Source organism: Mirounga angustirostris, unplaced genomic scaffold (assembly GCF_029215605.1).
Source record: "Mirounga angustirostris isolate CCGP_5_RB_7025 unplaced genomic scaffold, mMirAng1.0.hap1 SCAF_9, whole genome shotgun sequence".
Taxonomy (NCBI): Eukaryota; Metazoa; Chordata; class Mammalia; order Carnivora; family Phocidae; genus Mirounga; species Mirounga angustirostris.
In genome coordinates, this window is record NW_026991717.1 from 54,975,586 (window position 1) to 54,993,453 (window position 17,868).

General features: G+C 41.6%; 1 protein-coding gene across 3 annotated transcripts in view; it reads right to left on the bottom strand.

Annotated features, from left to right (window-relative positions):
- The window catches only part of GALK2 (galactokinase 2), a 114,298-nt gene that overhangs the window by 30,042 nt on the left and 66,388 nt on the right, over positions 1 to 17,868 (bottom strand). For all 3 annotated transcript variants that reach the window (XR_010405021.1, XM_045900116.2, XM_045900115.3), the window contains exons 6-7: positions 8,316 to 8,414; positions 6,721 to 6,873 (exon numbers count right to left, since the gene is read on the bottom strand). Coding sequence is in view for 2 of the 3 variants with exons in the window: in XM_045900116.2 (XP_045756072.1) it covers positions 6,721 to 6,873; positions 8,316 to 8,414 (252 nt within the window). In the remaining variant the exon portion in view is untranslated. The remainder of the gene's footprint in view (positions 1 to 6,720; positions 6,874 to 8,315; positions 8,415 to 17,868) is intronic.

Sequence of the window (17,868 nt, forward strand, 5' to 3'; positions counted from 1 at the left end):
CCAGTTTGTTGTCGGGTCCACTTAGCCCCCAGCTGGAGGGTCCACATAGCCAACTGGTCTGTATTTCAGTGGAGGATGAAATCTACCACATGCCGTCACCGACAGCTGCACGGCCATGAGCCACTGAATAAGAGTGCACTACATTGTGGGAGTAAAATAGGAAAGCTGCTTAAGTCCTTTGAAATCTGGCTCAGGAAACAGAAGGATGACTTGCAGATGAGGGAAGTGGGTGGGTAAGATCACTGTCACTCAAAGACAGAACTTCATGAAGGAATTTGCCACTTGAGGCCTTGGTGATTGGCCTACTTCACATTTGTGAAGCAGGACTATGAGTCAGGGCTATGGGTCATTTCATCACAAGTTCCTCACGTGTAGCAGGGTGGAGAAATAAGAGAAAGCAGTTCTTTATCAACATTCACCAATGCAAATATTAAGTATTCATATCAGATACCACTTCTGGGAGGTTCCTGAACCTGTTCTGTGCCCTGTGGGCAAGAAAGCAGGCAACAAGTGTTTTGTCCACAGACATGGCAAGAGGCAGATAAATAGTGCGAGGATCCTGTCTCAGGTTGGGGTCTCTCAGAAGCAGGCTCTGAGGCAAGAATTTAGGGGGAAGGATGATTCCAAGATGCCGGTAGAGGAGTGGAAAGTAAGACAGCAACAGAAGCCAATGCAAGGTGCAGTGACATGGAGAGGTGAGGCTGGGCCTGCTGGGCCCTCGGAACCTGTGTGTAAAAACCTTGGATGTGTCCTGCCTGTGGGCAAGCAAGCTGGAATATTTACCATTAACTCTCATCCATCATCTGTTGAGGGCTACTTCCAAGGGTATCAGCTCCCAAGCATTTCCAGGTTGTCTCAGGTGCAAACTCAGAGCTCGGCTGCTGCCAGAAAAAGCCCTCAGTCTGGGAGAGTTGCTGGAGCTCCCAGTAAGGGGATGTGCCAGGAGAGTGCTAAGATACGGACCCTAACTCAGGAGGCCGACTATCAGAATCCACCTCTCTTTGACTTTCACACTGCAGTTAGCAGTATTAACAAAACAATGGGAAAAGTACCAAGTCTGCTCTTCATCTGGTCAGCAAAGGCTAAAATTTCTAATCCCTTCTCTGAGTTACCTCTAAAAACAACAATTCATTCAACAAGTTGTTTTCCACACAACAAAAGCAGCTATGTTGTTTTTGTTTCTGGTTATATAAGTCACACTGCTTATTTTTAAAATTTCAAAAAGCGCAAACCAGTTCAAAACACAAAAAAATACAAAGTAAAATAAATCATCTGTAATTACTCCAACAAGATAACCACCAACCACTATTGTGATAACTATACTATTATATATTTATGCCAACTTTCTGCATACCTACACACATATAGTTTGATACAGATGTGATCATACATAGTTGTTTTTATCATGAAGACTTTTTATTTTTTGCTTACCCCCATACCCCCTCCCAACTACATAGAGCTGTTCTCCAGTATTCCATAGTGGCTGGTGACTTCCATGTGCATGTTCTACTCATAACCATCATGAAAACAGTACGATGTTGCCCTTCCCCGATGTTAGTAATCCCCACGGTCTGTGCTCAGCATGCAGGCTACAGGATAAATCTGAAGAAACCTGCACAGCTGTGCATAATAGATCCAGTATAGTTCTCACTGCACCCTCAGCATCCCCAAACATGGTGCTCTGGCTCATCCACGCCTAACTCCCACGGGGCACAATGGAAAGAGCAGGGGTGAAGGCATACCTGGACTCCTGCACTTACTTAAAACAGGTCACCACCTACCCTGGCCTGAAACTCCCAGTATGTAAAATGGCGTACTTAAACTTAATGGCTACTTTACAAGCTTTGAGGATTCAATAAGATAACAATAAAAATATCTAGCACCTTGCCTGGCCTAGAAGAGGCACTTTTGTGAAGGTCAAGTTTCTTCCCTCTCCACATTCTCCTGCCTCTCTAGGTAGTTCTCACCCACCTGACACCTTTTTCTGTGCTTTCAAACATATACAGATGTCTGGTGTCTTAAAATCCTTAATCCTAAAGCTACTGTTCTTTATCTCTCCCACTCTTTCACTAACTACCAGTGGCCCAAAGTCTAGGCCTTTGGTAGCCACTCTCACTATTGAATGTAGCCTCATGGTCTTTCCTTACCTCCCAATCCACTTCCAAAGCCACTGGAGTTTTCTCAGTCCTTTTAGCCCCTAACAAGTCGGTGGCTTCTGGCACTCTTCAGTACCCACCTTCTTTCAATTCCCTGTTTCATTGCTTCTGTAGCCTTGATTTTTCCTGGTTTCTCTCTCACCTCTCTGGTCCTTACACCATTTCCTTCCATGAATCATTTTTCCCCTTTCATTACCTACTTCTTAACTGAAGTCACCTTCCAAGGTTAACCCCTGGCCTTCTAGTCTTTTCTTGCCACATTTTTTTCCCTCAACAAACTGAACTTAGCTCTTGGTTTTGACTACTGTCTCTAAACACATACATCTGAGGGCCGTCCCCCAAGCCCAGAGCTACATGTGAAGGCCAAGGGGGGAGCCTTCAGATGTATTCCTAACCAGGCAGGAGAAAACTCCATGGGGAAACATCACTGCCTCTCACTTTCCAGTCACCTTCCATCCAACCTTCTCTAAACCTACCAGTGGCAGCACTATGCTTTCCACCCCATCATGTCAGCTTGAAACTGCAGCTTACCAACTCAACGGTCTCCCTTCATTGACGCATGCCTGCATGCAATGAGTGTCTGCTGAGTGCCCACCACTCTCCAGGCCCAGGGCACACAACAGTGAGTAAGCACACATGGCTCCTGACCACAGGGAGCTCACAGCCTACCAGAGGAGACAGGTGTTCAATAAGAATTACACAGTAAACAACTTAATCTAGTTGTGATCAATTGCTATCATGGAAAAATACAGGAGGCGGTAAGAGCATATAAAAGGACATTTAACATAACAGGAGTGGGGAGGGTAGCCAGGGAAAGCTTCATGGCGAAAGGAGGAAAGACACCCAACCATGGAGAGCTTTATACCTGACTGACCCTTTACTAGGTTCAGTCACAGCTTCTCTCGTATCCCTCCCTTTTTATCCCATCCTCAGTTCTCTTCCACCAAGGCAAAAGTTCCTGCTGCCAGGTTAATATGTCTAATACCTTGCTAACAACATCAAGCAGCTGCCCACTGCTTCCGGAACCAAGCCTGGTTGATGCTTAGTGCAGCACTGATGGCCCTGCCACAACCTGGTTCCACCAAACGCATGGACCCTATCCCCCAGTATGCGCCTCCTCTGCCCTGCAGCTTGGACCCACCGTTCTGGGAATACTCCGCACTAGAGTCTCGGCACAATGTGCTCTACTGAATCAACAGTGCTGAGTGAAACTGGCCATATTCTTGGGTCTCTGGTTTTCCTCCACTTAAATTCAAGGAAACTGCCAAAGCCCTGACATTATGGCCACTTCTCACGTACTATCACTAGCAGAGAATAAGTTCCATATTGACCATTAAGTGGCAGGAGCTAAAAAAACTGGGTGAGTGATGGCCCCTGAGTAGACAGGCCCCGTAAAGAATCACATTATAGGGCGCCTGGGTGGCTCAGTTGGTTAAGCGACTGCCTTCGGCTCAGGTCATGATCCTGGAGTCCCGGGATCGAGTCCCGCATTGGGCTTCCTGCTCGGCAGGGGGTCTGCTTCTCCCTCTGACCCTCCTCCCTCTCATTCTCTCTCTCTCAAATAAATAAATAAAATCTTTAAAAAAAAAAAAAGAATCACATTATAAAATTTCCTTGAAGTGCCAAAGGACCACATGAAACTCTCCTTCATTGCTTCACTTATTGCCACAAGGAGCTCAGGGTATGCAAAAGCAATGGAATAATTTCGCTTCCCTTTTTGACTTCCCATAATACTCATTATCAGCATCACATATTTTATCCCCCAATAGAATTAAGGGATACTCTCTTTCATAGACATAAAACATTTCTGGAAAAGTTTAAGCCACTGAATATGTGTAAAGTATGAAAAATTTGTGCTCGTTAAAGATTTCTGGCCACTTTGCCAATTTAAGAACATAAAAATGTGCTTTACTTAAAAGTATCACTTACGTAAGTAATAATTATAAATCTCTACTGAGTTTGCTTTGAAATGTTCTCAATTTTAGTTCAAATGGCTTTATAAGACTGACTTTCAATGAATCTGCATCAATTAGTTTTTGAAGCTACTAGAAAGAGAGGAGGAGGGAGAAAGAGAAAGAGGGAGAGAAAGGAGATTTGAGGATATAGACGAAACTATCAACATAAAAGCAAAACAAAGAAAAACCATCTTCGTTGGCTCAGTGTACTTCCCTGTGTTAAGTAGATACAAAAGGTACTCATTTTCATAGGAGGAGTGGGAAAATTAGTGTCATTCAATACAGTGTTGCTGTGTAGAGCTCCATCTGATCAGTGTCATTTTCAAAACTATCCTAATTAGTCATTTCTACCCCGATACTTCATTTTTACTGTCTGAAAACAGACAGTTTGTCCAGATTAAGACAATGTTCCTTACCTTTTTACATGGGACATTTATTTCCCAATTTAATGAGACCATTTCCAAACAAATATTATATTCATTCATATATAGAGAAAAGAATGGAACCATATTGGAAGGAAAATATGCTTAGCAGAATTCCAGCCTATGCTCTTAGGCAAAAGTGTATTCTTTCTTTTTTTTTAATCTTTCTTTCTCTTTCCTTCTTTCTCCATACCCAGCATGGAGCCCATGTGGGGCTTGCACTCACGACCCTGAGATCAAGAGCTGAGCTGAGACCAAGAGCCAGATGCTTAACTGACTGAGCCACCCAGGTACCTCACCTAGGCAAAAGTGTGTTCTTAACATCAAGATCATATTAGCAGTTTTAACTTTTAGTTTTATCTTTATTTATTATAAACTAGTGGTTTGCAGCAACATGAATTAAAAAACATTTTCCATCTTGATAAAGTCTTTCACTTTACTTTCTTCCATATTTTAAAAGACAAATTCAGAGTATGCATCAACTGGGAGGAGTGTGCAGCAAAAAGCAAAATTCAGATGCCAATTTCACTGACCAGAGTACCTCTAAGACTCATATGGAGCTATCAACTCCTGTTCTTGAGGAGGTTCTATAGTGCATTAAGGTTAGATACTGCTCCCAAAAGAGATGCCTTTTTTCCAGTTAACTCTCAGACCATTTCCCCACCCTAACATTTCACTAGAGATTCAGCACCACAACTGCATTCCTCTCTCTACTTGCATTTCAGGAAGACAGTAGTCACAAGGTGAACCCATTTCACATCTCATACTTGTTTGAGCTCACCCGTAGACCTTGTAGAGGATATCTCATTTCGTGGTAAGACTTTGAAAACAATGTTGTGTATGCTTGAAGTCTCCTCAGGAAGGCAACACTTACTCGTCAATCTCAAAGTAAAGTCAGCACGAATAAGGCCCTCAAACAAATGAGACACTAATTTCTTCCATCTCCTGAAAGAGGAAGCTTGTCCCAAAGGAAAAAACAGTTCACTGAAGCCTTGATATTGAAAAAAGTTTACTGCACTATTTCTCATATATGCACTGATCAGATACTGTCAAGAGTTTAATACTAAAACATTTCTTTTACAAAATTTTTAGGCATGTGCAAAGTCCCTGGGGTGGGAATGAGCATTATGGCTGGAGTGTAATGGGAGTAGGGGATGCTAAGACAGGAAGAGGATGAGGTGCACAGCCATCAGATCTTGCAAGGCTCTCTAAGCAGTGATAAGGACTTTTTACTTTATTCCAATGAAATAAAAAAGTTTTAAAAGGTATTAAGCAGGGGAATTATCTGATCAGATTTAAATTTCTAAACATCATTCTAACTAGGAGAAAGCACAGTGCAGCTCCTAAGCCAGAACCCCCCAGCTCCCAGCCTTAGTTCTCTCTACCTTTCTGGTCAGACCACGTACCCTTCTGGATCCTCCACAACATTTCATTTCTGTGTCCCTTTTTGGAGCACCTGCTTATATACCACCTGATCACATACTAACCATTTCCTATTTCACATCCTCTAATTTTAACTCTCCACTCTACTCTCTCTATTCTCATGTCTTATATCCTTTTGTATATCTTCATGGTCCTAGGCATATAACAGGTAGTCAATGAATACTTCCTAAGTAGACTTAAGGTTTGACTGGCAAGGGTCTTCTAAACTGTGGAACAGAGAATTGCCAAGACTCCCTCCTGGTTTCTGTTTTCTTTGCACACATGTAAAAGTCTTTTGGGCACAGTAGCGTTACATCAAGCCTGTATTTTTGAAGTGACCAGTGATGGCCCACTACAAAAATGGTGCTTCTCAGAGGACCAGCTGTTGAGGCTACCATCACATTTGTCAAAGAAACAAGATCAGTTATGGTCACTTCCCATCAACCACCTCCAACTATCTTTCTCCACCCTTACCTAACCCATGGCCTATGCATCATAGATATAAACTATCCTAGAAGACTCAACTGTGAAGTTCATATAGCTTCCAAATACTTTGAGGTTGCAGGGCACACCTATTGGTCTATTTATCTCCTGAGTTTGGAATCAAATCCAAATTACTCTCTACCCAAAGACCTTCATTTAGAATACTGCTGCAGTCAGAGTGATGCCCTAAACTTTAGGGAAAGAGACAAAGTAGCAAAGAAAAAAGAGAAAAAGGACAAGAGAAAGCCTACTCCAAGTTTCACTAGGTTACCAAGTTCATACCTTTGCAGCCAGCCGACACTCCATCACCCTGATGTTGAAATGAGAAGTTGCTGCCTTATTCATTTCCACACAACTGTTGGCAATCACAAATACTGCTCCGCTTGGGAGTTTCACATCAGTTGCCCTCAGAGGACTAAATTCTATCAACTTGGCCTATTGGAAGAAAAATGACAGGTGAGATATAATGTATTAGAACTCAGAAAATGTTTAATCATTTACCTTAGCAAAAATTCTTCATAAAAATGTATTCATTCAATTCAAATATTATTTATTGACTTCCAGGCACTGTACTAGGTACTGGAGATATAACAGTGAACAAGACAGACACTGTCCCTGCCCTCATAGAGCTTACTATCTAGCAGGAAAGACAATCAAGTGGACAAATACATTTCTAGGTTGTGTTACAACAGTAGCAAAGCACAGGGTGCTTTATAGGCACATAGTTGAAGCATCTGATCACCTAGTGTAGGCTCCTTTGAGAAAAGGGAAATCTACACTGAGTCTTAAAGGATGAGCAAGAGTAGGGCAGACAGAGAATTTCTTGACCCAAATAGGATATCAAAAAGAGGGAAGAGCATACGCAAGTTCAGAGGCAAAAAAAAAAAAAAAAAAACCATGAGGTGTTAATGAAGCTTTGGGTATTGAAATTTGCCTGGAGCTCAGAGTTTGAGGGTTGAGGGTTGGTGAGAGGGTAGAATGCAGAGGTAAAGCAGGAGCCAGATCATGAAGTGCTTTGTAAGCTCAAAGAATGTGGACTTTGTTCAGACTCTATAGCTAACTTACATTAACATCGGCACTCTTGCCACCATGTCTGCTTGTCAGGTCTCATCCAAAACACCCAGATTATTTTCTTAACATTAAAACACAATTCCTCATGGTTCATGTCTTTGGCTTAGAGGAATCAACAATAAATATTCTTAATAAGAAGAAATCCAGATAGTCTTAGAAAATAGCCACGCTTGTAGGAATCTGATGAAAAACCAAGAAAAGATTTTAAAGAAATGTCCACTTCTATTTTGGAAATGGGTAGTTTATGGGCAACAACAAAAACCTCTACTCTGCCTAAGGGAGTTGATAGCCAAGGGGAAGTGGTATCCAGCTAAAGAATTCATCCCTGGCTTACTGTCAACATTCTTTTCCCACCCCTGAAGCCCCAAAAATGTTGACAGAGAAAAATGATACCAAAGAGTAAATTATAAAAAGAGGGGTTGTGAATATATGTGGTAAGAGAAGTTAACATTTGGGTTTAAAACCAACAAGAGATTATGAAAATGCCATGAGATGAAGTGATTTGGGACAAGAGCAGGAAAGGTGGTCCCAATACTAGGGAGTTGAGAAATTTCATCTTAACAATGGAGAGAAACAGAAAGGGGAAAAGACTAGGCACAAGAGAAAAACAGATCTGAGGTATGATTTGGGGAGCCTAAGGAAGAGGTGATCAACATGAAACAGAATAGGTGAACTGGTAGCAGCCTTGAACTACAAAGCAGATGATAAATACCATTTATAATAGAACCTAAGAAAATTCACTGCCCAGAACCTCTCCATATGAACTTTCCCTAGTTGATATTTCCAAATAGCTCAATGTCACATACAGTTCCTTCTTCTGCAAGAAATGATATGGACTGGTCCATCCCTCCTCCTTCAGTGCCAATATAACGCTCACTCTTGGCACAGATTTCCGCAAGTTCCACCTGAAAAAGTAAAAATTGATTTGCACTGTGAGTACAGTCATAATTTATTTCTCATTCATTTCTTACTCCAGGCGTGACAGATAAGTTTGAATTCCAGTGCCAACTCCGATCAATTGACAAAAGTTGCCTGAAGCACTGTGTAACAAGGACTCTAAGACTACCATTGAGCTCAATAGGAAAACATACCATGATGAATTAACATTTGCAGTGGGATGGAATGAGATACTTGCTGCGCATGCCATGTATTTGCTCTCCATAAAAGACTCCATAGGGCACGCAGTTTCTTCCATCTTTCTGTTTGCTCCATCCCTCTCTAGACTAGCATCACCAAAAATCTCATATGGGTACTCACTCATTTCTCCCTTCCTTTGTGTTCCTTTGTTTCCCCACAGTGGACTTTTCTAGTATCCACACAGCCAAAGTGGGGTCATGCAACTTTATCCTCCAGTCAAAAAGTATTGCTGTGTGTGTGGCATTTCCATTAAATGTAAGAATCATCATGAAATTCTTGTCATTTCACAGCCCTTTCATCAAGAAAGATCATGAACTAGCATCATCTCCCTAGACACATCTTCCTCCAACCATGATGAAGAGGCCCAACACACAAACACAGTTCTAACCCAAACTGACTATGTCAAATATGTGTTTAAGAATCTTAAATGGCGGGCGCCTGGGTGGCTCAGTTGGTTAAGCGACTGCCTTCGGCTCAGGTCATGATCCTGGAGTCCCTGGATCGAGCCCCGCATCAGGCTCCCTGCTCAGCGGGAAGGCTGCTTCTCCCTCTCCCACTCCCCCTGCTTGTGTTCCCTCTGTCTCTGTGTCTCTCTCTGTCAAATAAATAAAATCTTTAAAAAAATAAATAAAGTAGTAAATAAAAGGTCAAAACACCTAGATTTTAAAATGTAAGGAAACAATATACCCAGGTGAAGAAGTTCACATAGCATTTGGTTAAGAATGATGAGACCTGAATCTCTGTCACCCTCAGCCAGTGTGAAAAGTCACCTCCCCAACAACATTAATAATAGCCACATTTACATGCTAAGTACCTGGCACGATCTCTTCTGTGAGCAGTATCCTCTCTGGTTATCTTCCTTACACAGATAAGGAAAATGGGACTTGGAGACATATAACAGAAAACGGAAAAGCCATTTGAACCACATCTACCTGACTCCATAGCCTGTGCTCTTTTCACACTGGACTTCAGGATGTGAGGGCGATCTGGCTACGACATCTGTCACCCCATTGATCGCCAGGGTTGATTCGGCTGATCTGGCTGGCTAGGCGGGTGTCCCCTTCCTCCCTCACCACTCCATGTGCATCCCTCCCGAAGCTGCGCGCTCGGTCGAAGAGGACGACCTTCCCCGATAGAGGAGGACCGTTCTTCGGACAAGGGTATACGAGTAGCTGTGCTCCCCTGCTAGAACCTCCAAACAAGCTCTCACACTGGACTTCATTACTCCTCTCCCGGCCCCACCCCCCTGGGGATAGTATAACCTATTTTCTCAATACCTCAAAGGGATGTGAAATGACAAATGAGATCACCAAAAGTTAAGTATCCTCCCTTTTATGAGAAAAGAAACTAAAGCACTGAGAAATATATGCTTATTGATTATTTTAAAAGATGTCTTCCATGTGGCAACAATAGGATACTTTTACTTTAAACAGGATGTTAATTTTTCCAGACTATCTATCTGGACAAACTTCAGAGAGACCCCAGAAGCCCCCAGCAGCTCTGTGTCAAGGAGAGTCCACCTGCAGGGATATGGACATGCCTACACTTTGCTGAATTCTGACAGATGGATCCCATGACTGGACAGACAATACCCAAGAGTTCTAAATATGAGGAAACAAAAGAAAATGAAGATATGGAAGCCAAAAAATAAAAGAAAGGATGATTCATCTTACAGTCCCCCCAAAGCACATAAGGAAATCAGCAGTAAATAGGGAGGAAAAAAACCAGTACCAGACACCTCCAAACCTTGGTTAAAGCCCCAAAGCTCTGCCAACTAGCTGTTGTAGATTTCTTATATTTTCCGTTTCCATGTCTTCAATACTGTTAATAATAATAATGATAGTTTTAGCAATTAAGATTTATTGAGCACTTACTATATGCCAGGCACTGTTCTAATTACTTTGTATGAATTAATTATTTACTTCTTATAATGACTCTATAAGATAGGTAGTATATACTCATTTTACAGATGAGGAAACTGAGCGGGTTTATTAGCTGAGACTAAACTAGTAATTACAAAAGGTGAAATTCAAACAAACTGTCTAACTCCAAAGCCTATACTCTTAATCACCATGCTATTATAACCTCCCTTTCATAATACAGAGAAAAATACCCACCTCCCTAGCTATGGGATTATTGTGATAATCCAATGAATTAAATAAAAATACCTCATAAGCTCTAAAGAACTATACAATTGTTAATTTTATTATTTGTACATAATGAATAAGGAATCATTTGATTTACACAAGTAGCTAAGTTCCAAGCCAAAAGTAAAGACAGGTATAATTATTCTGGAAAACAGAACTGTTTTTAAAAGTGTTTAGGAAAAGACAGAATGTAAAAGATTCCAGATGCCCCCAGGAGAACTAATTTAACAATAGGCAGTTATAGAGCCTGAGACAAACAGGAGAGTGTGTGCTCTATTTGAAGCAGTTTAGTCTTACTAGGGTTGGGGGGGGGTGGTCCCTGCCTGCCAAACAAAACATGCTTGTAGTAGAAACTTCAACTGCAGGCCTGCAAGTGGCTTTTCCAGTGACCCTAGCCCTTCACTCCCATACCAAAAGCAAAAAGTCAAATCCAAAATGGTTATGACATGTGAAGAAACTAGAAACAAGTTTTTTTAAATCTCAAATCCTGATTAAGCAAAAAAAATTGCATTCTTCTGTAGGTCCATAGCCTTAGCCAGAGACGTCATGACCCAAACTCAGAAACCCATTAATAGAGGGACCTTAACAGCAGGGGGTGTAAATGGGAGCAGAGAATGCCTGTCATTCTGGGTAATGTGAGGGATACATGTGAGCCAGCCATGCCTATTCTGTCTTTGGGGACCCTGGAAATAGAACTATAAGAAAGTCCTCCAAGGGCGCCTGGGTGGCTCAGTTGGTTAAGCAACTGCCTTCGGCTCAGGTCATGATCCTGGAGTCCCAGGATCAAGTCCCGCATCGGGCTCCCTGCTCGGCAGGGAGTCTGCTTCTCCCTCTGACCCTCCTCTCTCTCATGCTCTCTGTCTCTCATTCTCTCTCTCTCAAATAAATAAATAAAATCTAAAAAAAAAAAAAAAAAAGTCCTCCAAGAGTTATAATCCTTGCAAAGAACTAAATCAATACTCCATTCAGATTTGAAGTTATGTAAAATAGCAATAGATTTCAGGAGAGTAAGAAGATAGGTCAAAAACACATTAACATAGTGTATGCAAAGAAACCTATCAGAATTTCAAACAAAGATCAAATAGAATTTGAGGACCCAATTCATTTTAACAAAGGATAAAGTTATCTTTTTCCTGGATGTTTAAAGGATTCTGAGGCTCCCTCATTTCTCCTATCTCCCCCCCCCCCCCCCACACACACACGCCCTGAGAACCCTCAGGCAAGAATAGCAAAGCTCTGAGTGAAAAGGGACTCATTCTCCTCCCCACCAATATATTTTCTTCTGCCCTTACACCTGAATACTTCAAGAACCCCAGGTGCCTCCAAAGTAGTCACTTGTAGCATTTAGCTCTATTCCTTCCTATAAAATACTAATGTCTGAGAATCATTAGGGATGATAATTTGATTGCACGAGGAAGTTTTCCAAAAGTTATACCTAATAAACTCATTTCTACTTTCAACTCCTGCTCTCTGGACAGTTAAGAGAAACCTGGCATTATTCATAGACCTTCTTTTATTTATTTTTTTATTTTTTTATTCTTATATTATCCCCATACATTGCATCATTAGTTCTAGATGAAGTGTTCCATGATTCATTGTTTGTGCATAACACCCAGTGCTCCATGCAGAATGTGCCCTCCTCAATACCCACCACCAGGCCAACCCATCCTCCCACCCCCCTCCCCTCTAGAACCCTCAGTTTGTTCTTCAGAGTCCATCATCATAGACCTTCTTTTAAAGCTACCAAAGATAGTTAAGCTAATTTAGCCCTTTGTGTGTTCTTCTCTTGAAGCAGCCTGGGAAAGAATCAAAAGTCACATGGGTTCCCAAATTAAACAGCTTACCCATCTGCTGGCCAGTGGGGCATTGGTAAGAGGAGAAATAACAGGGTTAGATTTAATAGTCTTGATTTGGGTTCAGGTCATGATCTCAGGGTCCCTGCTCAGCAGGGAGTCTGCTTGTCTCCCCCTTCCTTTGCCCCTCCCTCCCCTGCCCCATTCTCTCTCTCTCTCTCTCTCTCTCCCTCTCTCTCTCTCCCTCTTTCTAGAATAAATAAATCTTTTTTTAAAAAGATTTTAGAATCTGAGAAGGGCTGAAGATTCATGAATGTATTGCCTAGCTAAATCTGGATATTTATAAAAACAACAATAAAACAAAAAGACTCAAGATATTAACTTAGTAATTTCTATCTTTGTTTAACAGTTCTATTAATGAGATGGTTAAAAATAGAATAATTACATGATCAGGAAGTATTAATCTCTTTGAGTCAGTTAGCCATGACTATGAGGTGCCTTTCAATTCAGAACACAAGCCCTTAACCAAGACAGCAGCATCCAGCTATTATTGGCCACCCCAAGTGCAAGTCAAGAGATAGGAAGGAAATGAACAGTCCCATTTATTCACTCAACAATCCTTTAAACAGTGTCCCACATATAAGTGGGAAGGACAGTGTCTTCCCTCAAGGAGTTCTCAATACTGATATTGTCTTCAGGTGAACAAGTCCTTCAAAAGAAAGTGTAGAACTAGTGTGCTAGTCAGCTTCTGATTACCCCTCTCGGTCTTCTGTTCACCCGCCTTCATTCTGCTATCTGCCGCAGGAGGCTGCCCAGCATGAACTGTATCAAGAGGTTGCTATGAATTCTGCTTCCCGTTGGGTTCTTCCAACAGAGAGCTCTGGCAGGAAATGAGAAACTGAAAGTGTGAGGGAAGAATAGTGAGGTCAGGTCCCTCCCAGCCAAGGTCACTTTTAGGTCCAAGGGCGGTAACAACTCAGCTACAAGTAGCCCTGAGTTTCCATACACCTACCTTTGCAAATTGTCCTTTATTATTGAGTGTGCTGTTTTCTATTATGATCCTGACTGATATATCTAGATAAGGTGAAGATATTAATGGCTCCTCTGACTTTTCTTTACATCAAATATTTTCCCTATTTTTCTCCCCCCGCAATACTTGTCCATCTTAACTTTCAAAATACCTGGGTTCTTACCTGGGACTATTTTCAAATTATTCCCCAAACTGGCAAACCTATTAGGTAGAGCCCCACCAGGTAGGAGAAACTCTTCATGAAACAGGACGAAGGAAAGCCTAAAAGAGACTGATTAGACTTGCTTTGTTTTGTAATATGGCTGATGACCAAGCCCTAGCTTGTAGACATTTTGGAGTGTTTTAAAAAAAAAATGGCTTGCTTTAATTTAAAACAAAACAAAACAAAAAGAAGGAGGCTATTATTTCTTCTCCATATCTCTAATTCAAAGGGATGTAACCCAAAGAGATTAGTCACCTTTACATTTTTTACTTCAAGAAAAGTTGCCTGAGGACAATGAGGGCCTATTCCCAAAATGCGCACAGCAGATACATCTGACCCTGATGATGGTTCAGACTAAAAAAAGTTCCAGTAAGTAATGCAGGGAAGAAAAAAGAAGAAGTTAAAATATTTAAAAGATCCAATGTGGGGTGCCTAGGTGGCTCAGTAGGTAAGGCGTCTGCCTTCAGCTCAGGTCATGATCCCAGAGTCCTGGGATCGAGCCCCACGTCGGGCTCCCTGCTCAGCGGGGAGCTCCCTTCTCCCTCTCCCCCCTGCTTGAGCTCTCTTGCTATCTCTCTCGCTCAAATAAATAAATAAAATCTTAAAAAAAAAGATCCAATGCTACAAAGAAACAACAGTGAGGAGGGTTCTTAAAAGTAAATGTGAAAAACCTGATAAAATCTAGAACCAATCAAAGAATATGCCACAAGCACTCACAAGTGTGTATGACAAAAAGAAAAAAAAAAAGAACAAAAGTAGACTCCTCCATCTGTGTACACTGGAGAGAACATAATCTAATGAACCTAGAGAAGGCTAGTAGTTGGAACACATAGCTCTAAAAATATCTAAGGTGCTTAGTGAGGACAGAAGCATAGTCTTCACGTCAACTCCCTCCAAACTCTAAAGAAACAAAGAAAACTTCCCCAACCTAACTGACCTGCAATCTGCAATCATGGAGGGACCCAGATTCAGAAAGGAGGCCGTCAACAGACAGGAACACAGTATTTTATGGAAAGCAGTTTGGGATCCCAGGCTCATGGGGATTCTGACAAAATGCCCAAGATAGGTTTCTCCTAGACCTCCACCATTGCTGCCTATGCTGGAGGAGGGAGAGCGCTCTAGGGGTGTGATAACAGACAGCCCTTGCTATTTCTCCAAATGATGATCCTAGAAGTGCACGTGTGTGGTAAGACCATTAAAAGACTAACATGAGGGGCGCCTGGGTGGCTCAGTCATTAGGCATCTGCCTTCGGCTCAGGTCATGATCCCGGGGTCCTGGGATCGAGCCCCACATTGGGCTCCCTGCTCGGCGGGAAGGCTGCTTCTCCCTCTCCCACTCCCCCTGCTTGTGTTCCCTCTCTCGCTGTGCCTCTCTCTCTCTGTCAAATAAATAAATAAAATCTTAAAAAAAAAAAAAGACTAACATGAATCTAAAAGGTGATGATGAGAGGCAAAGGGAGGAAATACAGAGCTGTGCTGCTGTGAGGGTCTCAGACACAGCATTAGTGTCACCTGGGGACTGATGAGAAGGGCAGACTCAGGCCCCACCCCAGACCTGCTGAATCAGAATCTGTAACTTAACAAGATCCCCCCACCCCACATTAAATTTGAAAGCACTCCTCTCAATTATTTCCTGCATTGAGGCTTTCTTAATAAATTTAGCAGAGAGGGAAGAATCAGAAGAAAGGGAAGGAAGCTAACAAAGCAAATGTCTTCTAAGGTCAAACACTATGTGGGGTATTTTACATGTGCCATATGATTTAGTCTCCAAAACATCCCTGAAATGTCAGAATTATAACTGCTATTTTATAGAGAAAGAAATTGAGACTCAAAGAAGTCAACAAGCTAACCTAAGATTCAGAGCCAGATAGATAGGTCTGGTTCAAAGTCCACGAGGATACCTTGTTCCCCTGCCTCAGACAACAGATGCGGTGCCTGGATACTGGGCCCTGGTAAGCAGATGGAGCAAAATTTATGCATACCCAAACTAAACATCCCTTCTGTTAGAATGAACAATGAAGTTGGCCATGAGCCCTAGGATGCAGACACTTCTGAGTCATCATAATTTCATTCCATTTTATCCCCAGAGGAGGAGAGGGAATCCATCTCTCTGGATGGTCTGGGCTTGGGGTGGGGGGAGGTTGCGGAGGGGGACTTCCCATTATCCATCTCCAAATAGAATCCCAAGCACCTCCTTCCCAAACAGCCTCAACCCAAAGTGATCTCAATATAAGGCTGACATCTTGGTATGATTTCTGCAGCCTAATAATAATAGCAGCTAACACACTGAGACAGACACTGTTCCAAGCACTTTTCATGTATTATCAAATTTCAAATTCATGAAGGAGGTTTTTATTACTAAATTCATTTTATAATGAAGAAACTGAAGCATAGAGAGGCTAAGTAAATTCCCCAAGATTATTCAGCTACTAAGTGACACAGTCAGGATTTGAACTCTTGAGTTTTAGCTCTATGCTTTTGACCACAATACTATGCTTTATCCCCAAGAGGAGCAGAATTTCAGAGGTGGATCAGAACCCAAAATTCAGGAGCCTCAGAAAGCCTCCGTGAGTACTTTTATCACTCACTAGCACAATTAATTCAACCCCTTTCCTTGTTTAAATTCTAAAAAAATAAAGCAGCAAACACATACCAAGTAACTATTACAGGGGGGTGGGAGGGGGGCACTGCCAAAAAAAAAAAAGTTGTGGCAAGACGGGCAGAAAGCAGAAGCCCAGCCAGATTGATGGAATCAGACAAGAATATGACCCAAGTCATTGCTACTAAATACCAAAAGGGCCTCCAATGCCTGTGGTAAAGGCTGGTGTTGCTCACTTGGCTGACAGACCATTTATTTTGGCTCTGACCTTTGAATGATGTTAAATAATGATGATAATAATGGATGGGCAGTAGGCCTACAATCTCTGTGGTTTGGCAAGTGTTTCCTGGAACTGCACGTCCCTTCCCATGGTCAAAGGGACACTCCCATTCCCCAGGGGAGGGTTCTTCATACAGAGTTTTGAGCAGCACAGGCCTGTCCCACCCTCAAGGTCCTAACTGCAGTAACTCTGACTGTAAACCAATCTGGACTCTCTGGGAGAAGGTAAAGAAAAAGCCGGGGCATTAAGTATGATTTACACCTCTCACTCCCCAACATAATCATAACTGTTAAAATTAAAACATGTCAGTTTTCCTAGTATGACTCCAACTATACAGAAATAGACCCAAACCAAAGACGAAAAAATAAGTGCCATGGATCATCATCAAAATCCACCAAATCCCTAACTCGGTATACACATCAGCCTTGGAGAAAGGGTTCTAATGTGTACAATATTCAATTCACAAAGACTGTGACATGAAGTGGGAAGAATCTTTAGGGTCAGGAAATGGTGGAGAGTGTTAAAAGCGTTGTTACAAGTGAAGTAAACTTATTTTACTGAATTGTGCTCAGATGTTATGCCAAGAGCATCTAGTAAAGGTCAGTATAAGAAATAGTCATGTGAACATCACTGTTGCATTTTTCAGACTGATGGAGAGGTCATTCTCATTATGTTTTGTGTGCTATAAAGAATCCATGTAAGAAACACATTTTAGAATTTAATACCCCCAGGGAAACCATAGCGTCTTCTGAAGAACTGAAATGATTTCTCTCTTCTGGTCACAAGACCTACATAACTTACTATGTTTCCTTGTTAAGTTGGCTTCCAGGAATCTCAGCAAACTATTAAACAAAACCCAATTACATTAAGTAACTAACAGTTTTTACAATTACATTAAGTAATTAGCAGTCATTAAAAGGTGTGTTTTCATTTCTTTCCTTTGCCCTAGTTTTCTGTATCTAATTTATTACCCTTATTGAATATATATTCTTGGTCATATAATTCTTAAGATTTTCTTCAAAATAAATAGGCACTTGGAACAAATAAAAGAAAAAATTGAGACATAACATGCATCAGATGGAATAGTTATGTTAAGAGGGGCAATGAAAAACAACAGTACATACTAAGAAGAGAAAGTAAAAATAGCAATGAGGTCCAGTAATCATATTCC